The sequence below is a fragment of the Portunus trituberculatus genome, chromosome 41, assembly GCF_017591435.1.
Source record: "Portunus trituberculatus isolate SZX2019 chromosome 41, ASM1759143v1, whole genome shotgun sequence".
NCBI classification, from domain to species: domain Eukaryota; kingdom Metazoa; phylum Arthropoda; class Malacostraca; order Decapoda; family Portunidae; genus Portunus; species Portunus trituberculatus.
Window position 1 is genome coordinate 26,919,422 of NC_059295.1, and position 27,994 is coordinate 26,947,415.

Below are 27,994 nucleotides of genomic sequence, written 5' to 3' on the forward strand. Positions count from 1 at the left end.
GGTCACACAAGGTACTTATCATGACCATACCTCTTCTCACTACCACTACCTCTAAATTTCAACTGTTGCTTTGCTAGATGTGTTCTTTATTACCATTTGACAATAAAACATTACAGAGATAAGCAAAAGTAGATGATTCAAGTAAAAATATAAGTAATGACAATTCTTTCCATAATCCATTTCTCTTTCTCTCTCTCTCTCTCTCTCAGGGACATCGGGTTTCAGTCATGAAGTTTGTGGTGGAGCATGTGAGCAAGGATTGAGGACGGCTAGGCAGACAGAGTGGTTTTCGCAGCCACCCTGATAGTATCCACACCACTGCACTCTCCATTATTTCCACCATCGAAAGCAGTGCACCTCATCTCACGCAGGTAAGGTCATGTGTGTGTATTTATCCAGTTATAACATACAAAAAAAAAGTTATGCTCGTGCTGTCTCCATATCTATGCAAATCCAACATTTCTTTGCACTTACTGATTGTCTTTGCTTCTACAACTCTCTCATCTAAACTGAACTTCTTGATATCTCTCCTGCAACTGTCCTTTCTTAATTTCTTGCCATACCCTCTTGTGTCAGTGTTGTCCCAGATTAGTAAGGCTGTGTGTGTGTTGGGGGTGGGGTGTCTGGTGGTGTACGGAGGGGTAGCACCTTGGTAAGAGGATGGGCGCCCCGGCATGTCACGGGAGATCTGATTACCCTGGTCCCTACGTACACCCCAGCTCGAACGCATGGCTCCCAGTAGCTGCTTTTGGGCACAGCAGCGACCACATCCCGGGCAACGGCGTCGCTCAGCCGGCTAAACTGCGTTCGGATACTCGGCTGGAGAATTCCAGGCGAGGAATTGGAGGCTGTATGTCTCCACCTCCTGTGCATTCTCCACTCATGGGTTAAATGACAGTCTTCCACTGTGGGCTCTCCAGCAGCGCCGGGGGGGAGGGGAGGCGTTCTTCAGGGCGGTGCTTCCAGCTTTTCGAGCGTTTTGCTGCCATTTTTGCTGAGAATTTGGTCCATTTTGTGAGCATCTTTTTTTTTTTTTTTTTTACAGGAGCTACAATGGAACGGATCTTTTCGTTTTAATGAGAAGAAATAGCAGCTACAATGTAAAGAAAGGATTATTCAGTTTTGAGGTGGTGGTGGTTAAGCGTCATATGAGGTTAGCTTATGCGTCATTAGTTAGGGTAGGCATCATATTAGATTGAGCTCACGAGTAGTGTAAGGTGTTTTTCTAAAGTAATAAAAAAAAAATCTTCAAAAGCATCATTATCAATTTTCTTAATCATGATTTTATTACCAAATACTAACACCGCTTACATCATAGAACAAATATACACTTAGTGGGTACATTCACATTAGATGCAAGGAATAATAACACGAAATAAAACTGTGATTGGCATGTATTTGTTAGGTTAGGTGAGATGGAGCGAGGCAGTCCGTCTTCCCTCCTTGGAATGGCACCAAGTATCGTCACGACAGGGTCCAATTCCTGAGTGAAGGGTCCAATTCCTGAATGAAAGGTGTAGCAGTGTCCTCCCTCCCTGGCACCCTATCTTGTCAGGTCAGAGCTCGTGCAAGGCAGGATCCAATTCATCCGTGGAAAGTACAGCAAAATACTGTCCTCCCTCCCTGGATGGCACCACCTGTTATCAGGGCAGGGTCTAATTCCTCCGTGGAAGGTACAGAGCCAGTGTCCTTCCTCCCCGGATGGCACCACGTGTTGTCAGGGCAGGGCTGATGCAAGGCAGGATCCAGTTCCTCCGTGGGAGATGCCGCGAAACCGTTTAAGTCTTTCAGTGCAAGAGCAGCCACTTTGCTGCCGCAGGTAGGGTGTTAGGACACGTTGGTTTGGTTCTCCCTTCAGTAGTGGCAGAACCTGTAACAATCATTTTACGTTTACACTAATCATTAACAATATCAAATGTAGGCTTGGTGTGGTGTGGTGTAGTGTGGGTGTGCCCCCTGTTCCATGTTTAATTTACCCATCACTACGAACACTAATCTGTCATAGTTCTCTCCAAAAGCTCACTTATTTTTCAAAAAATTCACCGGTATTAAGTCATTCTATTCTGATTACGAACCTTATGAGTTTTGCTTCTATCACCCTCGTTATATTACCTTTAACACCAAGACCTAAATTTCTGATAACCTACGCCAACAATGAACGAGTTGAAACAGCCCAGCTGGACCAGGTCTGTGACGGACCGCACGTCTCCGCTGTCTGCGTCCTCTTTGATGAGGCAAACCTGGAGATGGACTGCTTATCACAAGGACACCGATGAGGATGAGGAGGAGGAGGAGGAGGAGGAGGAGGAGGAGAAGAAGGAGGAGAAGGAGAAGGAGGAGGAGGAGGAGGAGGAGGAGGAGGAGGAGGAGGAGGAGGAGGAGGAGGAGGAGGAGGAGGAGGAGGAGGAGGAGGAAGGAGGAGGAGGAGGAGGAGGAGGAGGAGGAGGAGGAGAGGAGGAGGAGGAGGAGGAGGAGGAGGAGGAGGAGGAGGAGGAGGAGGAGGAGGAGGAGGAGGAGGAGGAGGAGGAGGAGGAGGAGGAGGAGGAGGAGGAGGAGGAGGAGGAGGAGGAGGAGGAGGAGGAGGAGGAGGAGGAGGAGGAGGAGGAGGAGGAGGAGAAGGAGGAGGAGGAGGAGGAGGAGGAGGAGAAGGAGGAGGAGAGGAGAGGAGGAGGAGAGGAGAGGAGAGAGGAGGAGAAGAGGAGAGGAGGAGAAGAAGAAGGAGAAGAAGAGAGGAGAGAAGAAGAAGAAGAAGAGGAGAAGAAGAAGAAGGAGGAGAAGAAAGAAGAAGAAGAAGAGAAGAGAAGAAGAAGAAGAAGAGAAGAAGAAGAAGAAGAGGAGAAGAAGAAGGAAGGAAGAGGAGGAGGAGGAGGAGGAGGAAGGAGAAGAAGAGGAAGAAGAAGAAGAAGAAGGAGAAGAGGAGGAGGAGGAGGAGGAGGAGGAGGAGGAGGAGGAGGAGGAGAAGGAGGAGGAGGAGGAGGAGGAGGAGGAGGAGGAGGAGGAGGAGGAGGAGGAGAAGAAGGAGGAGGAGGAGGAGGAGAAGGAATACAAAGGAATACAAAGGAAAGCCAAACAGCAACAGACCTGTTGGTCCTTTCGAGGCTGTTTGGTAACTACTACTAACTGGCTACAGATAAGAGAAAAAAGGAGGAGGAGGACGGTCTTCTCAGACGCTTGGGCGGGTACAGATCGGACTAGCGCAGCTGTGGCTGAAGTGTTAGCTCCTGTGAAACGGCTGTGGCTTTACCACGGTGGTAGTGCGCAGATGTAGGGACGCCAGTGCCAGACTTCTGGCGGGACGTGCTCCATCTCCTGACTGACACCAGAGATTTGTTTGCCTTATGTTTAGGGGGTGGCCGGCATGACCAGGCCTTCTTCCTCGTGTACACTGCTGTAACAAAGTTCAATAAAGTTATCAAATCAATCAAGAAACCTTCACTTGCTGTATCAAGTCATTTTTTATGCCAAATTTAAGACTTTCTATGATACAGGGACAAACTGCACGGTATAATCATCAGAGCGACTGCCTCAGTGTATATTACTTTAGGACTCAACGCGTGTGGTGCTGAACTTAGCATGTGCACCACAACATGCTGAAACTTAATACTATTGTTCCTGCACTTACTGCATCAGATTGTGACATTCATGGATAATTGAACAGCCTACAAAATAGTTACTATACACACCCATTTTGACACTTAAAAAGATTTCACTCTCAAACATTACTTATTAAACACCAAATGTGGGCTGCCATGACTTTTGAGCAGTAAAACACTTGCTTTACATTTAAAGTTAAGCTGGTTCACAGCATATACGAAACTGGGGCTGAAACTCACGGCACCCAACAACTCTTAACTCAAGCTCCCACTGAACTAACAACCCTACCCGGTGTCACCCAACCTGGTGCACCTACTCAAAACAATGGATTTACCCAAGGAGGGTCAAATTGATCTCAACAATGAATAAAACCCCTACCCTACACCCTCTCAGACCGTATGTTTGGCACTTAGGGTTTTCCTTCCCACACCTCCCCTCTGGTGAAAACGAACCATGTCAGCCTATTTCTGCCATTTCAGAGCTCTACAATCAGTTATACATTAACACTTTAGAATGCACAAATATTTGTAAATAAGATACCTGGAGAGAGGGGACGGATTCCGACCTGTGTAAGACTGGAATGTACAGTAAATGTGGTTGGTATGGCGGGCAGCTGGGTTATTGCAGACTGATGTTCAGGTTCCCTCCATCTCGAGTAGGAACGAAGCTGCCACGTAGCGGCGATACACTAAAGCCACGCGCTAGAAATATAGATCTCTAATCCAAGTGGGGGTTGGAAACGCTTCAGATAGCATTATCTACTATTCGAATCGTTACACACACACACACACACGCACACGCACGCACACACGCACGCACGCACGCAGGCACACCTTTCCATTAATAAAACATTAACGCATTATTTCATTACGAAAAGGCAACCTCCGATACGGATTAACTGCTATCAAATAAAAAATTGATGTTAAGAGATACACTATAAACTGAAGAACTCCACGAAATGTCCGGCAACACTTCCAAACCTCTAAAACAGCATGGAACTTTCAAATACTCCTGTTCATGAAAAGCAGGTAAAGATCCTTCACTACACACACGCGCACAGGCACACGCACAACCAACATCAGTACCACTGCATAGTGTCTAACACACCTTCCCGACCTACGACAACAACGAAAAATGCCACGAAAGGCCAAACACCAAACCAACACATAAAACAAAAATTCGTCAAACTCGTAACAGGGCAGTGGACAGACACACTTATGGGACACACACGTCTTACCTGAACAACACCTACAGAAGAAATCGGTCCCTTGTGCTTCACTGCTTTCCGCTTCACCTCCTCCTCATATTCCACCTCCTCCTACTCCCCCCATCCTCCTCCCTCCCTTGTTTGCAGTAAAGACACTTAAAAACAAACAACTATCGGTGAACATCGTTTTATATAAGCACTGTTACCTTTAGTTTAAGGCGGTGGCAGCCCACGTAGGTCTCAAACCTCCTCACTCACGTGACATAGGTTTATGCCTATCCATCTATCTATCTGTCTATCTATCACAAACACACGCACACACACACACACACACACACACACACACACACACACACACACGGCCCGGTAGCTCAGTGGTTAGAGCACTGGCTTCACAAGCCAGAGGACCGGGGTTCGATTCCCCGGCCGGGTGGAGATATTTGGGTGTGTCTCCTTTCACGTGTAGCCCCTGTTCACCTAGCAGTGAGTAGGTACGGGATGTAAATCGAGGAGTTGTGACCTTGTTGTCCCGGTGTGTGGTGTGTGCCTGGTCTCAGACCTATCCCAAGATCGGAAATAATGAGCTCTGAGCTCGTTCCGTAGAGTAACGTCTGGCTGTCTCGTCAGAGACTGCAGCAGATCAAACAGTGAATTACACACACACACACACACACAGATTATATATATATATATATATATATATATATATATATATATATATATATATATATATATATATTATCTTTATTATTATTATTATTATTATTATTATCATTATTGTTGTAGTTATTATTATTATTATTATTATTATTATTATTATTATTATTATCATTATTATTTACATCATTATCATTAATATTACCATCATCATCATCGTCATTGTGAGGACATGGCACGTAGCTACGGATTTCCAGTTGTCACATTACTGAAATGTGAAGTCACATTATCTTTTAATCAGCCAAACCAACCTATCCACATTTTCTTTCACTAGTTATGAAGCATGTAGGCATACAGACAATGACGCGTAAATAATATTGTCAATGCTCATAATACTGAAATGAGGAAGTGATAGTTTGAACAACTTGTTTCAGCGAGGTGGGGGGCAGCATACCACCTGCCACCTGCCACCTAGGCCCCGCCACCAGTGTTAATTAACACAGATACACACCCAATCATTCCTCAAACAATTTCATGATGTACTTTTAAACAACTGTTTTTTTGACCAGACAATTTCACGTCTTCGCTGTATTCACTATTCACCTCACGAACACTTCATTAAGGGAGCACCTTTCACGTTTGGGAGGCACTGGTGACTGGTGACTGGTGAAAACCTCTTGTCGTCCACTAGGAAAGTGCACAAACAGTGGGTGACAGTCACAAGGAGGCAGTGCTTCACCAGTTATCAAGCGGCAATGGCCAAGTTAGACTTACTCTCTAACGTGGAAGCGACGCCTTTCAACAATGACAATAACAACAACAATGCATGTATGAGTGCATTTTGTATGTATTGTGCAATTAATTAAGGTCACCTTTAACACACACACACACACACACACACACACACACACACACACACACACACACACACACACACATTAATAGTAATAATTATAGTGCTATTCTCTAATAATACTCTCTATGTTGTATAGTGTGAGAGTTAAAACAGCAGGAAAAATTAAAGATGGAAATACGCACAACTATGTAAGTATGACATGGAAGGGACTCGAACCCAGGTTACCTCTCACTCGAAGCCGGAATACGACTCGTCTTGACGTACTACACCACTCATATTAGGAGGGATGGGGAGGGGCTGGGTGGTGTAGTGGGTTAAGGCGGGTTATGTATACATGACATTATAGAGAATAACCATTAGTATTATTAGCTTCTTTCATGGTTAGGCCTTGAATTATTGAGGGGCAAATTTAACTATCTTCGCTCCTCCAATAACTACACATTCTCTCTCTCTCTCTCTCTCCAACAAGTAATCTTCTATTTTCATATTATGAAGAAGTAGGAAGCAAAATTGAGAGAGAGAGAGAGAGAGAGAGAGAGAGAGAGAAGAGAGATGCGGCTAGGAGAGGAATGTGAGAAAGAAGCAGAAGAAAAAGGAAAATAAAGGTGCTCACACACACACACACACACACACACGTTAACCAACTAAGCCACCCACCCCGAGAGAGAGAGAGAGAGAGAGAGAGAGAGAGAGAGAGAGAGAGAGTGTGTGTATTTACCTAATTGTATTTACCTAATTGTAACATACGGGAAAAGAGCTATGCTATGTGCTATGTGTGTGTGTGTGTGTGTGTATGTGTGTGTTGTTGTTGTTCTTGTTGTTGTTGTTGATTCATTTATTGCTCCCTTGGCGTCATACAAGGAAAATTATGGGGACAAATTAAGAGAATTACATCGAATAGTTACACACACACACACACACACACACACACACACACACAAATGATGAGCGGTCTGAGGAGGAAAGAGAAAAGTTTTTTTGGAGAGTTATAGGAGAGAGAGTCAGAAAGTGGTATGTGGAAAGAAGGAATACGGAGGAACCCCTAGAGGGAGCAGTGGGTGGACCGTAATGTATACTAATATAGATGGGATACTGTCAAGTAGATTGGAATTGCAAGACTATATGATAGTGGAGAAGCCTGATATAGTGTGTTTGACTGAGACAAAATTGCATGAAAAAACAAAGATAAATTTGGATAATAAATATAATATATGGAGAAAGGATAGAGAGTAAAGGTGGAGGAGGAGTTATGATTATGACGAAGAAAGAAATAAATGTGGATAAGGTTTGGTATGGGAAGAACAACGCAGAAGTGATAAGCATAAGGATAAAAAGTGATGGAAAAGAATTAATAATCATGGTGACCTATGTACCTCCTAAAACAAATTCTTGGACATTAAGGAATACGACAATATGATCAAGGATACTTTACAGAGTTTGGAAAGTGTATTATCTGGAAAAAGAAAGGTGATACTAGTAGGAGATTTTAATTGTAAGGAGGTGGATTGGGAAAATCTAGTAAGTGGTGTTGGAGAGGAAGCATGGGAGAGAGATTTCTTAATCTAATGATGGAAAATATGATGGAACAGAGGGTGAAGGAAAATACTAGATATAGAGGAGATGATGAACCGGCTAGACTGGATTTGGTGTTAACAAGAGAAGTGTACCTATGTGGAGATATACAATACAAGTGTCCTTTGGGAAAGAGTGATCATGTGGTTATGGAAATGCAGATAGCAACAACACAGCGAAGGAAGGACGAGACATACAGGAGTGGTAGATTGAATTATAGAAAGATGGACACAGAAAGTTTGAAAAATTATTTCAGAAAATTAGATTGGGAGGAGATGTTACAAATCAGAGAAGTGCAAAAGAAATATGAGATTTTTATGAAATATTATAAAGAAGGAGTTATGAAATTTGTACCAAAGTATAAACCGAGAGAGGAAGGAAGAAAGGATTGGTTTAATGCAACTTGTGTTAAGGCTAAGGAAAAGAGAGATGTGGCTTGGAAAAGATGGAAAAGAGCAGGAATATACTAAATAAGGAGAATTATAGAGTGGCAAGAAATGAGTATGTGAGGGTAAGGAGGAGGAAGAAAGAAAATTTGAAAAGATATTGTAGACAAGAGTAAGGAACATCCAAAATTGTTTTACAGGTTCATAAATGGTAAACTTAAAAGAGAGAGTCCATTGAAAGATTAAAAGGAGAGCAAGGGATAGTAGATGACCCTAAGAATATAGCGGAATTGCTAAATAATAGGTTTCAGCAAGTATTTACTGAAGAAACAATGTTTGTAAAGCCACAGAATGTACAAGGAAATGTGCACATGGATGACATTAAGATACCTAAAAGGAGTTATATAAAATGTTGGAGGAACTTAAAGATGATAAAGCGATGGGACCAGATGAAGTTTCAGGAAAATTATTGAAGGAGTGTAGAGAAGAATTGATTGATCCATTATATGATATTATAAGGTGTTCATTAGAAACAGGGAAGTACCAGTAGAGTGGAAGAGAGCTGAAGTGGTGCCCATTTATAAGGGAGGCAGTAAGGAAGAGCCTCTTAACTATAGACCTGTGTCTCTAACAAGTGTGGTCGGTAAGATTTGTGAGAGGGTGATAAAGAAATATTGGATACGGTTCCTGGAGGATCATAAGTTATTATCGGATCATCAATTTGGCTTCAGGAAAGGGAGGTCATGTGTAACAAATCTACTGAGCTTTTATTCAAGAGTGGTTGACAAAATACAAGAGAGAGAGGATGGATGGACTGTGTATATTTGGATTTAAAGAAAGCTTTTGACAAGGTACCTCACATGAGACTGTTATGGAAAGTAGAGATTTATGGAGGACTGAAAGGAAAAGTGTTAAAGTGGATGGAAAACTACTTGAGATGGAGGGAGATGAGAACGGTAATAAGGGATGCAAAGTCGGACTGGTTGGTGGTGGAGAGTGGAGTCCCACAAGGCTCAGTGCTGGCACCAATACTTTTCCTGGTATATATTAATGACATGCCAGAGGGAGTAAACAGTTATATTAATTTGTTTGCGGATGATGCGAAGTTGTGTAGGTGTGTGAAGAGTGAAGAAGATTGTGAAATTTTACAGGCAGACCTGGATAAGATTTGGGAGTGGAGCAAGAGGTGGCAAATGGAATTTAATCTGAGCAAAAGTCATGTGATGGAGATGGGAAAGAGTGGAAGACGGCCAAGAGGGTCATATAAGATGGGTGAAGAAGTAGTGTTGAAAAAGGTGGAAAAGGAAAAGGATTTGGGAGTGATAATACAAGACCATGGGCAGTTTGAGGCTCATATTGATAAGATGTTTGGAGAAACGTATAATTTGATAAAAATATTGGATTAGCCTTCCATTATATGGATAAAGATATGATGAAGAAATTAATTAGTATGGTAATTAGACCAAGATTGGAATATGCTGGAGTGGTTTGGTCCCCTTATAAAAAGAAGCATATAAGGAAGTTGGAGAGATTGCAGAGAATGGCAACAAAAATGGTTCCGGAATTGGCAGAAATGACCTATGAGGAGAGATTAAAAGAAATGAATTTGCCTACCTTGGAACAAAGAAGAGAAAGAGGAGATTTAATACAGGTTTATAAACTGTTGAATGGACTGGATGAAGTGGATAATGAGCAAATGATGTTGAGAGAGGAAAACTTAAGTAGAACTACAAGATCGCATAGTAAAAAAGATAGCCAAGGGAATATGCTTGAAGGATGTGAAAAAATATAGTTTCCCACAAAGATGTGTAGAGGTGTGGAATGGTTTGAGTGAGGAGGTGGTGTCAGCAAGGAGTGTGCATAGTTTTAAAGGAAAGTTGGATGTGTGTAGATATGGAGACGGGGCCACACGAGTATGATACCCAGGCCCTGTAAAATTACAACTAGGTGAATACAACTAGGTGAATACACACACACACAGGCATATACAAAGAGTAACAACAAACTAATAATTCATCATGACCAAAAAGGTGACAAGGTGATGTGGTCAGCAGCTACCGAAGAGTGGATAACGTGCCAGGACACAGTCCGAGTTGTCATGTGTCAGTATAGGTAGTAGGTCCTGACTCACGGCTAGTAGTGGCTGTCCTTGAGGGAACAGATCCTTGACTTCCGACTCCAGAGCAGATCAAGCAGTGCCGCAGGGTGGTGCCATCAGGGGTGTAGCACAGCTAGCAGGAAGAGAACTGGGGCACATCCAGTCCACTTTCCCAGCAACTTGCCAGTGGTCTATACTAACCGGAGTGCAGCTGACACCACATTGTGCCTCCTGACCACGAGGCAATGATACTTGTATCTGTAGTGACGGAAGGCATCATAGTTGTGGATGGAGACACCTGCCAGTCTACCACGGCTGCAATAGAACGGTCGAAAAGGAAACTTGAGATAAAGTTGCAGAGAGATGGATAGAAACCGTAGGAGGGCAGTTTTGAAATCAAAGCTTAATTTGTACCAGACTCTATCAAAAGCTTTTAATAGGTCTAACGTGACAGCAAAAGTTTCACCGAAATTACCAAAACTCAATAAGGAAAACCAGACCAGTGGAGCGACCTTGACAGAAACCATATTGGTGATCAGATAGATCATGAAGTGACAGATGTTTAAAAATATTCCTATTGAGGATAGATTCAAAAACTTTAGACAAGCAAGAGATTAAAGCTATAGGATGGTAGTTTGAGGGATTAGAATGGTCACCCTTTTTAGGAACAGGCTAAATGTAGGCACACTTCTAACAAGAAGGAAAGGTAGAAGTCGATAGGCATAGTTGAAAGAGTTTGGCCAGGCAAGGTGCAAGCACAGAAGCACAGTTTTTGAGAACAATAGGAGGAACCCCATCAGGTCCATAAGCCTTCCGAGGGTTTAGGCCAGTGAGGGCATGGAAAACATCATTATGAAGAACTTTGATTGAAGGCATGAAATAATCAGAGGGAGGAGGAGAGGGAGGGACAAGCCCAGAATCATCCAAGGTGGAGTTGTTAACAAAGGTTTGAGAGAAGAGTTCAGCTTTAGAAATAGATGAGATGGCAGTGGTGCCATCAGGGAAAGATGAAGTAAAGTTATTGGGGATGTTTCTGTCCAGATGCCAGAAGTCAAGAGGGGAGTTAAAGTTTGAAAGATTTCGACATTTTCTATTTATGAAGTAGTGTTCAGCAAGTTGAAGAATAGACTTGGCAGGAATTCGGGCAAGAATATAAAGTGCATGAGATTCATGTGATGGAAGTCTCAAATACCATTTGTGGACAACCTCTCTCTATCATGTACAGCACGAGAAAAGGCTGTGTCAAAACAAGGTTTAGGTTTAGGTTGAGAAAAAGAATGAGAAATGTACACCTCCATGCCAGACACTATCACCTCTGTTATGCGTTCAGCACACAGAGATGGGTCTCTGACACAGAAACAGTAATCAATCCAGGGAAAATCAGCATAATGCCTCCTCAGGTTCCCCCATCTGGCAGAGATAAATTGCCAGAGGCACCTCTGCTTTGGGGGGATCCTGAGGAGGGATTGGAGAAATAGGACAAGATACATATATGAGGTTGTGATCAGAGAAGTCTAACAGACAAGATAAAGTAACATCATGAGCAGAAGAATTAGAGGTAAGGTAAAAGTCACGAATGTTGGGTGTATCTCCAAGACGGTCAGGAATACAAGTAGGGTGTTGCACCAGTTGCTCTAAGTCATGGAGGATAGCAAAGTTGAAGGCTAGTTCACCAGGATGGTCAGTGAAGGGAGAGGAAAGCATAAACTCGTGGTGAACATTGAAATCTCCAAGGATGGAGATCTCTGTGAAAGGATAGAGGGACAGAATGTGCTCCACTTTGGAAGTTAAATAGTCAAAAAATTTACTATAGTCAGAGATGGGGGAGAGATAAACAGCACAGATAAACTTAATTAGAGAGTGACTGTTGAGTCGAAGCCAGATGGTGAAAAACTTAGAAAATTCAGGAGTGTGGGCACAAGAGCTTGTTAAGTCGTTGCACAGACACAACATCCAACTTTGGAGCCAAAATGAGAATAAAGAAAGTAGGAGGGAACAGAAAATGGCCCACTGTCAGTTGCCTCAGACAGCTGTGCTTCAGTGAGGAAAAGATGATGAGGTTTAGTAGAGAGGTGGTGTTCTAGACTGAAAATTAGATCAAAGACTACGAATGTTGCAGAAGTTAATGAAGAAAAGTTGAGGGAGGTGTCAAGACATTTTAGGTCGCTACCAAGAAAGCAGTCCAACCTGGGGACATTTCTGGCCCCCTCCCTATAAAGGGACTCCGAGACTGGATTTAGAGTCGCCAATTTTCAATTTTAAATGAAGGGTGTGTGTGTGTGTTTAATTAAGTGCATGTAGTTTTATGTGAAGGAGAGTTGTCTTTAGAAGGTAGGCTGTGACTGCCCCCTTGAGTTGTGAGACATAGGGAAACATTCAGCAAGATCTCAACTAGCTTTAATGGAAAGTTCACAGTACCCCCTGAACTAGTGCTATTAGATCTCGATGGGAGTAAATTATCGTTTCAGTAGGTGTCTACTATCTCCTCCGTACTGCCACATGCCTCATTGCAACTCTTGCCTCTCTTCCTCCTCACACCATTCACTTGTACTAATGATTTTAAGACTAAGTCAAAGATATATGTAGAGTGTAATAAAATATGAGGCCAAGATGTGAGGGAATGCTTGTGGGTGTCAATGTGTGCATTGCATGTGGTGTTCATGTCTCTCTTGTCACACAGTCCCTGTACTTCACCCTGGTATATAACACTGACAAAGTCTGAGGGCAGATTTCCTTACTCATATATTTTTTCTTTTTATATGTCACTTCTCATGTGGAAAATTGGACCAATTTTATAAATATCCAATTAACTCATCATATACCAGGCTGCAGAGACAGTAGGGACAAGACCCAAGTCTCTAGAAATTTAAATACAGAGGAGTGCTTCTGTAGTCCCCTCCTTGTTGCTTCTGTATAGTCATCTATTAACATGTGTGAGCAAAGTTGTCAACATTCTTCCAACCTAGCCACAGAATGTGCAGCCAAGTCACGTCAACTATTCTTACAAGAGTGGCAAACAATTAGTCACTGCTCAGCAGCTAAATTCTAAGTTGTGTTCAGATATATTCACTGATATATTTCGGCTCACATTCATTTTATTTTTTCTATCTATGGATAATGAAATATTTTTTTTGTCAAATAATAAAATTATCTCCATCAAATACATGTACAAGACATTGGCAAGAGGCTGGTTTCAAATTATGTGAACTCTGGTGTAAAAGAATATTAACTATTACATAAATGAGCTTGACAAGAATTCCATGTTACATTGCACTAGTCTTTATACATAGAACACCAACTTTAACCCATGTGGAAGTCATGTAATTTCCTTTAAATTTTAAAGAAAAATATCCACATAACCAGCCTTATCACTGAACTCTAGATTTCAGGGAAAAAAAACTTCCAGCTCCACCTGAAAGACTTTAAACAATAAAGCCTTTGTTCCTCCTTGTAGGTAAAATGTTGAGAGGAAGCTTCTTCTCATGATAAATGCACAACTGACAGACCCATTATCACTGTGACATGAGGGCATGAAAACACTAATTTTGTTCTGTATCAATATTTGTATGAAAGATGAAGACAGTAGTACTGTTAATCTTCAGCTTCAGTATTATCTAAAATATCTAAAATATCAAGCAAGCAAGCCATAGTCTTCCCTCATTTACCATAAAAAAATTCATATATAAAAAGTTCAATATATTAATAAATACAATCTGTTGCTTTGTAATGATCCTACATAAATTACTCATACTGTATTTGTCAATGTCCCAAACTTTAGTTTCAAATGAAGTGAAACTGTAAACACAAAACAGAGACTGTACAAACCTGTACATAAAGCAAGGAAAAAAAACCTTGAAACATGGTACCAGCACAGCTTGGTGAGGTCAACAGTTCTAACATGAGAAAGTGAGTTTCATGTTCACTAATACCATCAACAGCTTCCTGCACCATGAGAAGTCACTCGCTCCAACCCCTAAACCTGCATGCATTGTACTCTCAGGTGCTGCGTGTTCTGCCAAGGGACTCGGACAAGAGCTTGAGTTACTCTTTGGATACATAAAGTTCACTATTGCCATTAGGTTTCTGTCTTTAATTCATCAAGATTTCTGAGAAGTAGCCATGTCTGCATTGCTTCACAGTAAATGAATTGTATTAATATTTTAAATTTAATAATGTACAATTTGAATTACAACTTGATTTGAAAATTCATATATTCCCTAAAAATTGTTTTTTTATAAACAGGACTAAAGTATTATTAATTTAGGACAATTTTCAGTAGACGAGCCTGCATTTTTCTCAGTAACATCAGATCTTACATTCCACAGTTTGGTATAGTTTATCATGAGAAGCTTCCTCCTTACAAGTCTTCCATCTCTTCTCCTTCTTCCCCATCTTCAAGATTTCCACTAAGGAGTTCTTTCTCTAACTCTTCATCAATCTCTTCTTCCTCTTCATCCTCAGCAGTATTAACATCATTAGCTGCCGATTCATCTACTGCTGCTTCTATAAGTTCACCTAAGGTTTCTTCCTTCCCGTCGTCGTCTTTTTCTACGTTTGTGTCATCAGCATTTACAGTTCCGTGGTTTTCGTCCGCCTCTTTACGTTCGTTTTCGTGGTTTGTATTATGATTGTTTTCTTGCTCTTCATCCTCCTGTAAATGGGTAGCATTTTCTAAAATATCCCTTAACTCTTTAGCATCTTCATTTTCTTCAGCTAGTGGGTCTTGTTCTGGTTCCCCTGAATGATTAGATGATGCTTGATGGTCACTGAGCTCAGCCATCTCCACATTGGGAACAAGGGCAGTTATGTCACTAGTACAAGAGTCTTCATTTCCTTTATTATCTGCTCCTGTACTGCTTAATCTTTTACCCTTCCTTGGAGACTTCTTGTTCTGCCTCCTCTTCTTTCCTCGAGGGTTGTAGTCAGCGTCATTCTTGTCATCACAGTCAACGTCAAAATCTTCGTCAAATACTTCATCTTGAACTTCCTCAATCTCCCCAATTTGGCATTCTAAATACTTGGTCATGTCCTCCCCGTCATCATCAGAGTCCATGTGGCTGTCATTTTCCATATCTGACTCACTATCCATCATGCCTCCCTGTGGCCTCATTCCCGAAGCGTTGCGTCGACAAGTGATGGATATGTTGTAATTCTTTAGCCTTTTGAGCGTGTCTTGCACCGAAGCCTCTGGACCGATGTCCTGTTCGTGGTCGTTGCGGTAATACATCATGGGGCGGGCATTGCATCTCTTGGCCTGGGGTTGGTTGGTCAAGGGTCGATTTGGCCTCTTGGCTCCCCGATTCACCTGTACTGTCGTCCCCATCAGTTGGAATTGTTGAGGGAGTTTGGGAACAGGTTTAGGCACGTCAGGAGGATCAAGAATGACACAGTCATCATCGTCATCCTCCTCCTCCTCGTCATCTTGCCCTACACTTCGTGTGTTGCCTGTTCTCATATAGCTATACTTTGGAAGTTCATTGGATTTCACATTTTTCAGGCCTTTGTTGGTTAGCAATGCTACTTTATCTCTACCCTGAAGATTATTTGGAGTTACTTCAACTCCCTGGCGTTTTAAAATTGCATGAGCCTGTTCCCTCGAGTACACACTAATTGTGAAGTCTTCACACCTAAGTCCCATTGATTTCAGTGTCTCCTTCACATCTGAACGTGTAGCCGTCTTCCCTCCTGCACCTGAAGCATCCTTGCCATCCCTGTCCTTATGATTAGCACACTGTCCCTGTTTCAGTGACAGCCCCCCAGTGTTTGAAGACTGTGGTCGTTTGTGCCTGGAGAAGAGAGCAAGTCGCTTTCGTCCGTGGGCCGAGGCAGAATCTTCATCATCATCATCAGGCAGTCCAGGCAAATATGGGTATGTGGACATGTCCAGCAATACTGTTGGGTATCTGATATATCCTGCAAAAGTGAATTTATGAATTTATTTTCTTCAAGGAAACAGAAGTAAATACCTTTATTTTCTTTACTTTAATAGATTTTGGTACTGATCACTAACAAAGCAACAAAAGCTTAGTACGGTAAAATTTCAATACAATAAATGAAAGAAAATAAAAACTCATTCTAATCTTATGTGAATAGATAGGATACTTCTCAATCACTTAAGGCTCCTCTTAAGGAATTTTGTGAGGAAATTATTCAACCTTAGTTTCTCACCATAATAATCACTCTTTTTTTCTTTCCAGCCCATTGACCAACAGTATGTGCCCCATGGCCCTGCAGACCAGGGTATTTCACAGTTTTTGAAACAATAAATAGGGTACATACAAATCAATGACTGCAAATGATACACAAATGGTGAACCAAAACATTTCAGGATCTGTAACCACCCAAACATTATCACTAAATATGTCAAGAGACACCCTAGAGAACAAGCTCAGAATGTCCACAATTCAGTCACTCTGCTCGACTATTCATATAGCCAAATATGGAATGAATGGCAATACAGAACAATTCCTTATTTTAAAGAATAGGTTTACAACAACATTTCAAACCAAATGGACACCTAATGCATGCCCTCAAGAGCTCCTCTTCGCATTTCTGGTTCATGTTGATGCTGAATGTTTGATGGTTGAATGAAGTAGTAGTATTTCATCACTTTTCAATGACCAGTCATCGCCATTATCATTTGTGAAGCTGGATTTATGCCCAACTATTTTGTTTCAACAATATGTAACTAAACACCTTGCAAAGAGAGATTCTCTCTCTCTCTCTCTCTCTCTCTCTCTCTCTCTCTCTCTCAAGCCCACAGTATGATAAGCCCCAGAGTCACTCACCACACACTTTCTCCTCCTCCACAGACCCACAGTATATTCAACTCTATAAGTATATTCAACTCTACACTTCCCTAATGATCTCCTCCACTAACAGTTCATGGTTTACTTCCCACAGCTTATCAACACTGGACCCACTAAGCTCCTACTCCTACTCCTGAATGAAGTCATCTTGTCTCAGTGATGCTCAACACCACATAACAACAACCCTACAATGTAATCCTACCTACACAGTACTTATATTCTAAGCAATAAAGTTTTTGCAAGTGATTATGAATGCATCTGACTTACCTGGGGAAGGGGTGAGGTACAGAAAGGGGGTTGAGCACGCCACAAAGGGATGACACGCTGCCTCAAATGGAGTAAACCGTCGATCTATTGTAAAAAAAAATAAGCATTTGAACATCATCTTAAAAAGTGTGGATAACTATATAAAATAGTAATTTGGTCAAATGACTACAACTGACATTTCTTGTATCATTATGTCACACCCTGAACACTTGCATCCTTCTTAAAAAGGGTCAGCTGAGATAAGGCACCTAGACACACACATACTCACAAGCATTCCCTCACAGCAATCACCAAGCTCAAGGCAATCAGCCAGTGGACACTCACCAGGTAGGTATGTGAGAAGCCTCTCCACCAGCATGAGGAACATCGAATCCTTGCAGTCATTTAATCTCTTCCGTAAGTTCTCCAGCCGCTGATACCGTGACATTGGCCGACCAATAAATTCCGCAAACTCTTCAGCGTACTCTCCATCATTAAACTCCCGAGGAAATGGTCCCATGAGTTCAGTGATCTGAAACAATAAAAACCGATAAGAAAGAAAAACACACTTTCTTTTCCCAGAAAAGTGACCTCTTAGATATGGATACACATTGACCTGATAATTCAATTTGATTTCTTGTGGCATCCTTTACAACCCAAAGTACGTAAGATAACTTTCTTTTCCTTGACATAAAGAAGCAATCTGCATAATTCACTGTTTACAGTATTCGTATTGATCCTTCTCTCTCTTTAACCACTAAGACAATGATAATGATGTCAGGTTGTAATCTTAATCTGCTCTTTTGGAATCTTGTGAAGCTTAATTTCTCTTTTCTTCCTGTTCCTTTGTTTCCTTGTTGCATCACTGTCATTTTCTTGGTCAGTATCAATTATTCAATCCAGACAGCTAATTTTTTTTCCTAATCATTTTTCTCATAAGGACATGTTGTCCTTACACACCTCCTTTACCTCTGCTCTCTCTTCTACACTGACATGTCTTTACATACCTCTTTTACCTGTTCTCTCTTCTCTGCTGGTTGATCTGTTTCTTTAATACTTTAATTACAATATCTCATAATCATAAATCCTTCATCACCAGCTTTTGTCAGTTTATTGTTACTTTCTTTAGAGCTGACAAATTATTCAAATCATATACCTACCATCAAACATTTTTGCTTAAATTCTCTTATTATCACTCCCACTTGATATTTGTTTACCATACAGGTTCTGACCTACACCTTGTAACAGTGTCATGGTGTTGCCTGCTATCCACTATCTGTTCTCTATGGAGGCATACTCATTCATCCATGCGTGTGTGTATCCATGTCATACCTTGCTCAATATTTCCTTCTTTGATTTACCCATGAAGAGAGGCTCACCCAGGTAACACTCAGCCAGGAGGCAGCCCAGACTCCACATGTCCACCTGTAAATAATAATAATCATTAATCATCATTTTATTAAAGTCAAAGATCTGGGATCCAGACAATAGAGATGAGTTATCTGGACACAAGGACATGCTGTGCACAATGTGAGACATTGGCAGGATGACTGTGTGTGTGTGTGTGTGTGTGTGTGTGTGTGTGTGTGTGTGTGTGTGTGTGTGTGTGTGTGTGTGTGTGTGTGTGTGTGTGTAATTCACCTCGGTTGCCTGCTGGTCATCCAGCCAGTCTTCCCCATTATGGAGCGGGCTCAGAGCTCATAGACCGATCTTCGGGTAAGACTGAGACCACATCACATACAACACACACCGGTAAAGCGAGGCCACCACCCCTCGAGTTACATCCCATACCTATTTACTGCTAGGTGAACAGGGGCCACACATTAAGAGGCTTGCCGATTTGCCTCGTCACTTCCGGGACTTGAACCCAACCCTCTCGATTGTGAGTCGAGCGTGCTAACCACTACACTACGCAGTGTAGTTTAGTGTGTGTGTGTGTGTGTGTGTGTGTGTGTGTGTGTGTGTGTGTGTGTGTGTGTGTGTGTGTGTGTGTGTGTGTGTGTGTAATAACATGAAAGGACAGATGGCCATATCATTAAATTCCCCCATCCCCACTCATGAACAAGGAACAGAACAAGCCCTTCACATGTGCTGGCTACACCACACTGCCCAAGGTAATTCTGAGATTCTGAAAATGACAAGACAGGTAGATCAGAGGGCTAAGATGGTCTGTGCATGTGGTGAGAATGAAGATTTAAATATAATGTTCAGATGTACACGGTGAAAAGTTAAGAATGCCACACCTCCAGTGAGTACGTAATAATTATGTAACCTTACAGGCTCATAGTAAAGAGGTGTGGTCAATCTAGCAAGGTTCATGTATTATGGTGCAGGACAGTACCCTATAACTGCTGTCATCTAAGGTTGGGAGTAGGTGGGATGGAGCACAGTCCCATTGTGAAGGGGCATGGAGAAACCAGTGTATGCTGTAGGACCTTGCTGTGGAAGTATGTGGCCAGCTGTGCTATGTCCAAGCTTCTAAGCTCCTGTAGTGTAGCAGGGTGGCCCATGAGACTAACCCTTTCCACCAGGGGCCAATGGAGCAAAGAGTAAGAATGATGAGTGTATGAGTGAGTGTTGTTTTGCTAAGGCCACCATATTTTGGATTGCCAGCCTGGTACAGAGATAGATATAGATTAACAGAACACTGTAACACATATTTTACAACACATAATCCTGGCATCCCTAACACAATCTTGAATACTGATGTGGTCAACCCTCAATCAGAAAACACAGCTCCTTCTCATTCCCAACTCCAGCTTTCTGATCTTTGAAGTACAAAGTACACATGTAAATAAATACCTCAAGACTGAACTTCATCCCAAATATGACTTCTGGTGCTCTGTAGAGAAGTGTCTGCAGTTCAAAGTCTGAGTAGTAAAGGGAGAGTTCTTCATCTGTGTTCCTCAGGGCATTCCCAAAATCCACCACCATCAGGGAAGACAAGTCATCCTCTGCAATGAAAACCAAATTACAGAAATAGTAAACTCACTAACATTTTTTTAATCACATTAACAAAATTAGGAATCAAAGTGGACTGAGGGAATCAACTAAGTGAATGGAACAGAAGGAATGTGTTATAGTATGATAGAGTACAGTGAAAGAATAAGACGACTGAGACATGCCAAACACTTAAAGAAACAAAAAGATGAACCAGAGTGCCAGTAATGCAATAAAGAACACAGGAACTCAATCCTAAAATGAAAAGGATTTGATACACAAGTCTCAGTTTCAGATCTGTATGGGTGTAGGATCTTTACTCAGGATGTCATCAAATGTTTTCACTACACCTTATCATCCAATGTCAAATGTTTTTCTTAACAATTTTCAACAGTCAACTTTCATCCCTTCTTTCTACATGGCTAACCACCACAAATCTTGCCTTTTCAATACTTTGCACACAAAATTTCCTTTTCAGTCCCAGACCACATGCTACAGCACCACTGAATATCCACTCCATTGTGTTCTGTTCACTATACTACAATCACTATTATCATTTAAATTTCAGCTTCCCCTCCAGACAGAAGGGAGTGAATTTACGCTTTAGGACCGGTGACTATTCACACATTCATCCTCCTACTCAATAGAACTATGTAAACCTCTTTGGCTTCAGTGTACTAATGATGTTCTGGAGTCAATGAACACATATAGAAAATCTCAAGATACAATTCCACATCTTTACTTCTTCTATGATATATTCATGCAGCAACAGGAAAAAAGGACAGCCTAACATAAATTGAACAAAAATATAACAACATTACCACTTTTCAATAATATATTCTCAGGCTTCAAGTCAGCATGTATAACATTCTGCTTGTAAAGGAAACCAAGCACAGTGAGAAGCTTGACGGTGAGATCACGGATGTGAGGCAGCGCTGAGGCTTCCCGAATGTCCCTCTGGTCATAGTGAGTGTACAGTGGTGTGGGGCTCAGGTACTCAAACACCAGGCAGTAATGTGGCCCATACAGAAATTGGTTCTGTCAAAACAAAAGGTAAATTAGACCTGGATCATTTAAAAAATATATGGGAAAAAGTGCCTCCTCAAACTTAAGTCATATTTTCATGAAGTATTCAGATATGAATTACCAGTATTTCTGAGTATTTGTATTTTGCACCTTAAGATGCTTGTACTCGTATCAAAAGAAACAGATGTTATATTCACTCCATCCCTCACACATACACACACACACACACACACAGTGATGTCGTTGATGCGGTGTGTGTCAATCAGATGAAAGAGAGATATGACAGGAATGGACAAGGAGACAGGTCACAGAGAGCTTAGCTTGGGCCCTGTAATACACAAATAGGTAAATACAAATAGGTAAATACACACACACACACACACACACACACACACACACACACACACACACACACACACACACACAATTAGCACCACTGTAAAAAGGGTTTATTTAAGAGCAGTGCAGTCTAGCTTGTAATGAAGATCCTATAAAATTCATCAGCTTTAATCACAAAGGTATTTTCCTGTGATCCTGAATGTTAGTTGGCAAGATACACACCAAGAGCCTGGCAAAAGGGACATGCAGCCAGGGATCAGCACGATGCAGCTCCAGCAGGATGTCAGCCTCCTGTGACCCAATGGGCTTATAAACACGATGCAAAACTTTGATCGCCAATGGCCGGTTCTTGTGAAAAGTGTCCTGAGGGAACATAAAGGCACTCCTTCAAAATCAAAGACAAAAGTATTTTTCTATCAGCTTACTCTTATTGTTGGAGATAAATGTAGCATTATGTTCTGACTTTCCTTTCAAGCAAAGGTTGAACTTACATCATGCTCATAATCACAATTGGCTATTAAAATCATGTTAATTACATAGGATTCATTATGTACAAGTTTGAATTTCAAAAATATGCAAGCTTTCATGGGAAAAATAAACAACTGTCACAAAGATGATGCTTACCAAAACCTTAATGATGATGGCTGACTGTCCTCTGGCTAAAACCTGAGTATACTTGAATCTTTCAGCAAGAAGAGGCATGTCCTTCTCAGGAGAAAACTCTCCTTCTTCGTCCGTGTAGGGAGTCGTCTCTGTGAGGAGAAAGGTCAAGCTTAGAATGCAATAGAAATCTGAGGGATATCAGTCACATGTAACACTTTCAACTCTACCCTGGACTACAACAACATCCGTCTTACCTTCATCTTCCATATCGACGTCATCATCATCACCATCATCATCATCATCATCATCATCATCATCATCTTCACTCTTCAATGTTGCATCCTTACCTAGCTCATCACCGTCAAGGACACACTGCTCTGCTTTCGAAAGGGTCTCCTTACCTTCTTCCTCTTCCTCTTCCTCTTCTTCCTCGTCCGCCTCACTCTTCGCTTTGTCCTTCCCTCCTCCTTCGTCATCTTTCTTCTCATTTTGGCTGTTCTCCTCCTTCTTGTCTTCATTGTTTTCCTCATCCACACTCTCCTGCTTCTCTGGCTTGTCCTCAGGTGCGTCTGTTGTAGATGCTTCTTCCTTGCTCCCTTCTTCCATATTCTCCTCTCCCATTGCCTCCTCATCCTCCTTCTTCTCTTCCTCCTCCTCCACTTTCTCCTTCACTTTTTCTTTCTTGTCTTCCTCCTGCTCCTCCTTTCCAACCTTGTTTTCCTCCTTCTCCACATTTTTTTCTCCCTCCTCCTGTCCATTCTCACATTCACCATTATTTACATGGCCATTTTTTGCCTCCTCAGCCTTTTCTGCATCAATACGGCAGTCCTCCTTGCACTGTTCTCCCTCATGGTAAGGTGTCATGAACTCCTCAGCACCCTCCTTCTTGGTGAGTTTGACTGCATCATAGAGGTGCACCAGGCCACCTGTCATGTGTGCAAGCATGTGGTGCCTTGGGGGCCTGATAAGTGGCAGGTCATCTGTCGACAGTCTGCAAGGGGACACAATTAAAGTCATTAAGTTTCTACTATAGCTTCTGGTACTGACAAAATGTTATTGGAAGCAGCTCCAGTACTTTCTGATAAAGAGCACTTGATAAAACACTGCTATAAATAAGTCTCAAAAATAAAAAAGGAAGGAACTAGATCTTGTTTTTAAATAAATCAAAAACATGATTTGAGGCTTATCTAATGTACACCTTCATTTCATCACCACTTTGAGAGGCTCCATTTACACTTGTATGAAAAGGGAAGAGGCAGCAGACACCTGTCACAGTAGAAATGACTCCCAGGAATATTATCTTACACAAGACTAGGCGAGTGGTGTGAACTTGTTACACTGAACTACATGTGCCTGACTCACCGATGCCCTACACTCATAATTCAAAATTAAAATTGACACAACTCTAAAAGACTCAGAGTCTCCCTCTAGGAAATAAACCAGCTAAAAATACTTCCACGTCTGATCACTCATCTAGTACTAACCCAAGAGCCTTGACACTTCCTTCAACTGTTTCTCTATCAACTACAAAAGTTGTGGCCTTGGAGCTACAATTCAATCTGTAGAACATCACCTCTCCTCTAACAAACCTAGTCTTTTCTTCCTCATTAAAGCAAAGGTGTTAAAGATAATGCAAGTGTAATGAGAGGCATTATGCTTCAGCCATGAGTAAGGGAGGCTCTCTCTCACTTTGTGTCACAAAAGGATTCTTTCATTATTTAGTTAATCTTTGATAATATAATGAGAAAAAGAATCTTGTGAGCAGAGTGCAAAGAAAGTGGATGTGCCTGGTGTGGTGAGTGGCATTTAGATCCATGTGTAGCAGTACCCGTGATGATCTCTTCCAAGCTAGGGCACAGTGTATGAACATGAATACAAGGAGCTACAGACAGTAAAAGTCTTATTGGATACTTGATACCTCACCACATTACTGTTTGGCTGTCAGTGTCCTATTTCCAAGATGCTTTATCTAATAAGTCTATTCCTAGAAGCATGTCTGTATCAAGATAGTTGTCATGGACTACTGGTACCCATTACTGAACATTCATCTCATAATTGATGACAATTGTTACCTGTATTGTACCTAATAATTGCAAGGGACTACCTGTCACTTCAGTTAGACTTGGTAAAGTTTGCCATTGATTGATGGAGAGATTTAGGAGAAGCACAGTGGATCTTTTAATCAAGGTTACTTCACTGTCTGTGTCTAGGATGGCTGATAACATTTTATCATGAACCGCTAACTGGATGGTGGGAGACATATTTAGCCTTATCTGTCAGACTCCAACCGAGACAATTCTGTCTATTACAGTCACAACATGCACCATACCTGGAATTACAACGACACATCACGGTGTTGTGGATTGCTATTCTACAATAGTTACGCCAAGTAGCAGGTGGCTGATTTGCTTCATGTAACTTTAAGGGTAACTCCAGCACTAGTCTTTTTAAATCCCTTAGGCTTTCATCTTTGGTTTGAGAGTTTGTTCAACCACATTAACATTGGTCTGCTGCTGGCACAACCTAATATCACATTCACTTTCCACCCTGTATTAAACTTCTTTCACGAAATTGCCTGTTCTGGGTCTCGGTTGGCATTCCTCTTAGCAGCCTTTTCTTAAGAAATTGATATCGGTTAAGCAACTATTCTGTATCAAATTTGGCTTCTAAGATAGAATATTGACAAATAAACTCATTAACAACGGCCTGTGGGCTGTCCACCCAGTCATACCTCATATTATCAATACATTGCCAGGATCTGTCAAAGCTAATTTCTGTAGCAAACTACTTCCTCAAACTTCTTTTTAACTCTTCCCAAATGGAGACTGATTCCTTTGAAATGAGTGCCTGTAATCTCACCACTGATTGTGCCACTTCTTTTCCTTCTGCACTTCATGTGGAACATGACTTAACCTGTGCAAAGAATAAATTTAACCTGCCAGCGGATTCTAGAGTCTGTAAATGTTTAAGCTCTAACACTGGCATGTCTCTAGCTTTAGTTATTAGCTTGGGCGTTTCAACTTGAGGTTGATGAGATTCAACAGGGGGAAAAGGGTTGTAAGTGGAAATGGAAGAGTGAGATAGACAAAATGGTGAAGTGTATAGGACTGAGTGAACAGAGCAGATGTGGGCAAACTACGGCCCACAGGCCGCATGCAGCCCACCAAAGAAATTAATGTGGAACGACAAATGTCAGTAAATATATATGAAAGAGAAAATTAATAAATGCTAAATAATATTGTGAGCATTTAATTTTCTTCCTGCAGGTGTGTAAATGCGTGGGAGAGTGGCTTTTCTTTAAAAGCCTTTTATGTTGTATTTTAAATATTAGTCATTTTGTGTTAATATAGTATGTAGCCATAGAAGATTTTTTAATGTGGTCCTTGCACAGAAAAGTCAGCCCATCCCAGGAATAGAGGAATAAGATGGAACAAAAGAGTACTTTGGAATGATATAAAAAGAGAGGCCACAATGTATGAAAAGTTGTAAGGGGAAAGCCAAGGTGGTGATCTCTTCCAAGCTAGGGCAGTGTATGGATGTGAATGCAAGGCACTAGAGATGGTCTTAGTCCCACAACAAAGTGTGCCAGATGTGAGACATGAGAGAAGACAAAATTATGGAGATTGTAGTGCTAGAGTGTGTGAAGTAAGCCAGAAACAGGAATGAGATGATGCAAATAGTGCTGAGAGAATTGGGGAATGCCAGGACAGAGAAGAAAGGAAAGGAATGAATGGTGTTGTTGCTGAGACTGTGTAGAGAGGCAAGTTGAAAGGATGAATGAAGCTGTCAAGGAGTTCCTGGAGAGAATGTGGTGTGCTAGATGTAGAAAATAGTAGTTTGACAGATAGTGTCTGGTCTCTGTTTTGCAATTAATTATTCTTTGTCACCTACAGGAGATGTCAATACAAAGGCCCAGCTCAGGAGAAATCCTAAGTAACCTGTAATATGAAGATCATATTGCATGCATAATTCCTCATTGTAACCACAGTCCCATTTATTTATAATTACCATATTTCTCCTTCATTATGATATCTATCATGAAATAACTACTTGAATAGGTGTCCTCAAAAGACTTAGTAAAACTATAATCAAAGGCTCATCTTCCTAGGCATACACGATTGTGAAAATATACTATGTGACCACCAATGAAAAGATAAACTCATGCTGCATACCCATAAAAATTTACCCGTACATCAAATTAATAACCACTCCAGATATACAAAGCATACAATTGTCAGAAAAGCATCTGTTCACTTCATAATGGTTACAATAATACACAGGAAACATTTCATAATTGTGAGCTACAAATTAGTGAACAAATACAATAGAATACATTTGACAAGGTTCTTAATAATTCACACTATATTTTTAATTAAGAATAAAACTGTATAGTTACTTGGAGGTAAGGGTTATCAAAAACTAATGAAATATATAGAAACCACATTTTCTTACATTTAAAGCTACAGGGGTAAGTGGAGGCTCATACATCTGGTTCTTGTCTAATGACAAATAATTATGAAAAGTATTCGTTTGAATTTCAATTTTCTACCAAATCAGCAGCGTTCCCCTTCAGAGCAGCCTCCCCCTAGGCAGCCCTCCCCGCCGCCTCGACACACCCCAGGCCGCCACGGGGGACAGGCGGCAATGATGCGCAACATTGGCAACAAACACTGCAGAGGAGCACTAGGATACTCAGGCTCCACGTGACCCGCATTGGAAAGCATGGCAACCACAGAGAGAGGACAAAAGGGCGATAGTGTTAGCGTCTGAGAGTCTGCCATGGCCGCTGTTTGGCGCGCACCTTCCCTCCGCCCCGCTCCCCCGCCTCCCGCCCTCCACTTCACTCCCCCACACTCACTTCACCCAGCGGTGGAAGCCCCCATGGCCTGCGCTGCCCTTGGATCTCTGGACTGTCGTCATCTTCTTGTACACCGAGGATGAAAATAACTAGTCGACTCCCCTGCCGCGGGAAGCTATCCTTCTATTGTTTACAAACCAACTCTGTCAACAAGTGAGGCTCGCGGGGCGCGCGAGCGGCGGTTTGGATTTTTTCACACTACATAGCCACTTCTTAGAATAATCACATATACATTTTTCATATCAACAAACTTTGTGGATCCACAGCCAGAATGCAATACCCAGGCAAATGTTACTCCTTGAGCATAAAATATGGTGGCCACACAACTGAAGGCCGGTGGAGTCGCAAGTGTACCCTTAATGCAGCTGATCTCAGCTACGGTAGAATGCCAATGATAACAGAGGGTTGATAATCCTCCACATACGGATTTCAAACATATTTGCATTCAAAAGAAAATATTTGCTGTTAGGAAACGACTATTTATAAGATGTTCACTGATACTAAAACACCGGCTTGCAGTTTATGCGGGGTGGGGAGTAATGGAATTGCGCGCATATTTCAAATCCTCATTTTATAAACAATTATGTGACCATCTCAACTGTGAAACACATAATCCCCTAAATATATAGTGTTTCACTTAATTACATCTATATAGTGAAAATATAAAAGTATTACGCTTAAATACTTGCATAGGTCGTTCACCAGCCACCAGGCTGCCGGACCAGTTCCTGAGTTCCTGTGGACAGTCACTGTGCCAGACCAACCTCCAGTGCCATGCTATGCGATCAGATGCCGCACCTCCA

General features: G+C 41.6%; 1 protein-coding gene and 3 long non-coding RNA genes across 9 annotated transcripts in view; 1 reads left to right on the forward strand and 3 right to left on the reverse strand.

Moving 5' to 3' along the window:
* Positions 1 to 17,426, forward strand: part of LOC123516557 — a 198,158-nt gene extending 180,732 nt beyond the window's left edge. For all 5 annotated transcript variants that reach the window (XR_006678224.1, XR_006678225.1, XR_006678223.1 and 2 more), the window contains 4 exons: positions 210 to 371; positions 16,117 to 16,239; positions 16,568 to 16,581; positions 17,274 to 17,426. This is a non-coding gene — a long non-coding RNA (uncharacterized LOC123516557). The remainder of the gene's footprint in view (positions 1 to 209; positions 372 to 16,116; positions 16,240 to 16,567; positions 16,582 to 17,273) is intronic.
* Positions 1,380 to 2,313, reverse strand: LOC123516560. The gene is made up of 2 exons (XR_006678229.1): positions 2,148 to 2,313; positions 1,380 to 1,870 (listed from the first exon to the last, which is right to left on the reverse strand). It is a non-coding gene; the product is annotated as an uncharacterized LOC123516560 (long non-coding RNA).
* LOC123516559 lies at positions 3,135 to 10,709 on the reverse strand. The gene is made up of 4 exons (XR_006678228.1): positions 10,404 to 10,709; positions 5,664 to 5,726; positions 4,135 to 4,295; positions 3,135 to 3,388 (listed from the first exon to the last, which is right to left on the reverse strand). It is a non-coding gene; the product is annotated as an uncharacterized LOC123516559 (long non-coding RNA).
* LOC123516555 (cyclin-dependent kinase 11.1-like) lies at positions 13,914 to 27,349 on the reverse strand. 2 transcript variants are annotated; one of them, XM_045276037.1, is made up of 10 exons: positions 27,192 to 27,349; positions 22,735 to 23,324; positions 22,355 to 22,482; positions 21,953 to 22,093; positions 21,187 to 21,403; positions 20,228 to 20,379; positions 18,758 to 18,850; positions 17,771 to 17,957; positions 17,447 to 17,530; positions 13,914 to 16,283 (listed from the first exon to the last, which is right to left on the reverse strand). In XM_045276037.1, the coding sequence occupies exons 1-10, from the start codon at positions 27,251 to 27,253 to the stop codon at positions 14,728 to 14,730; spliced, it is 3,210 nt and encodes a 1,069-aa protein (XP_045131972.1). In that variant the 5' UTR covers positions 27,254 to 27,349; the 3' UTR covers positions 13,914 to 14,727. The 2 variants fall into 2 exon arrangements, with proteins under 2 accessions (XP_045131972.1, XP_045131971.1); XM_045276036.1 differs by having other exon boundaries at positions 22,588 to 23,324.
* Positions 27,350 to 27,994: the final 645 nt, after the last annotated feature.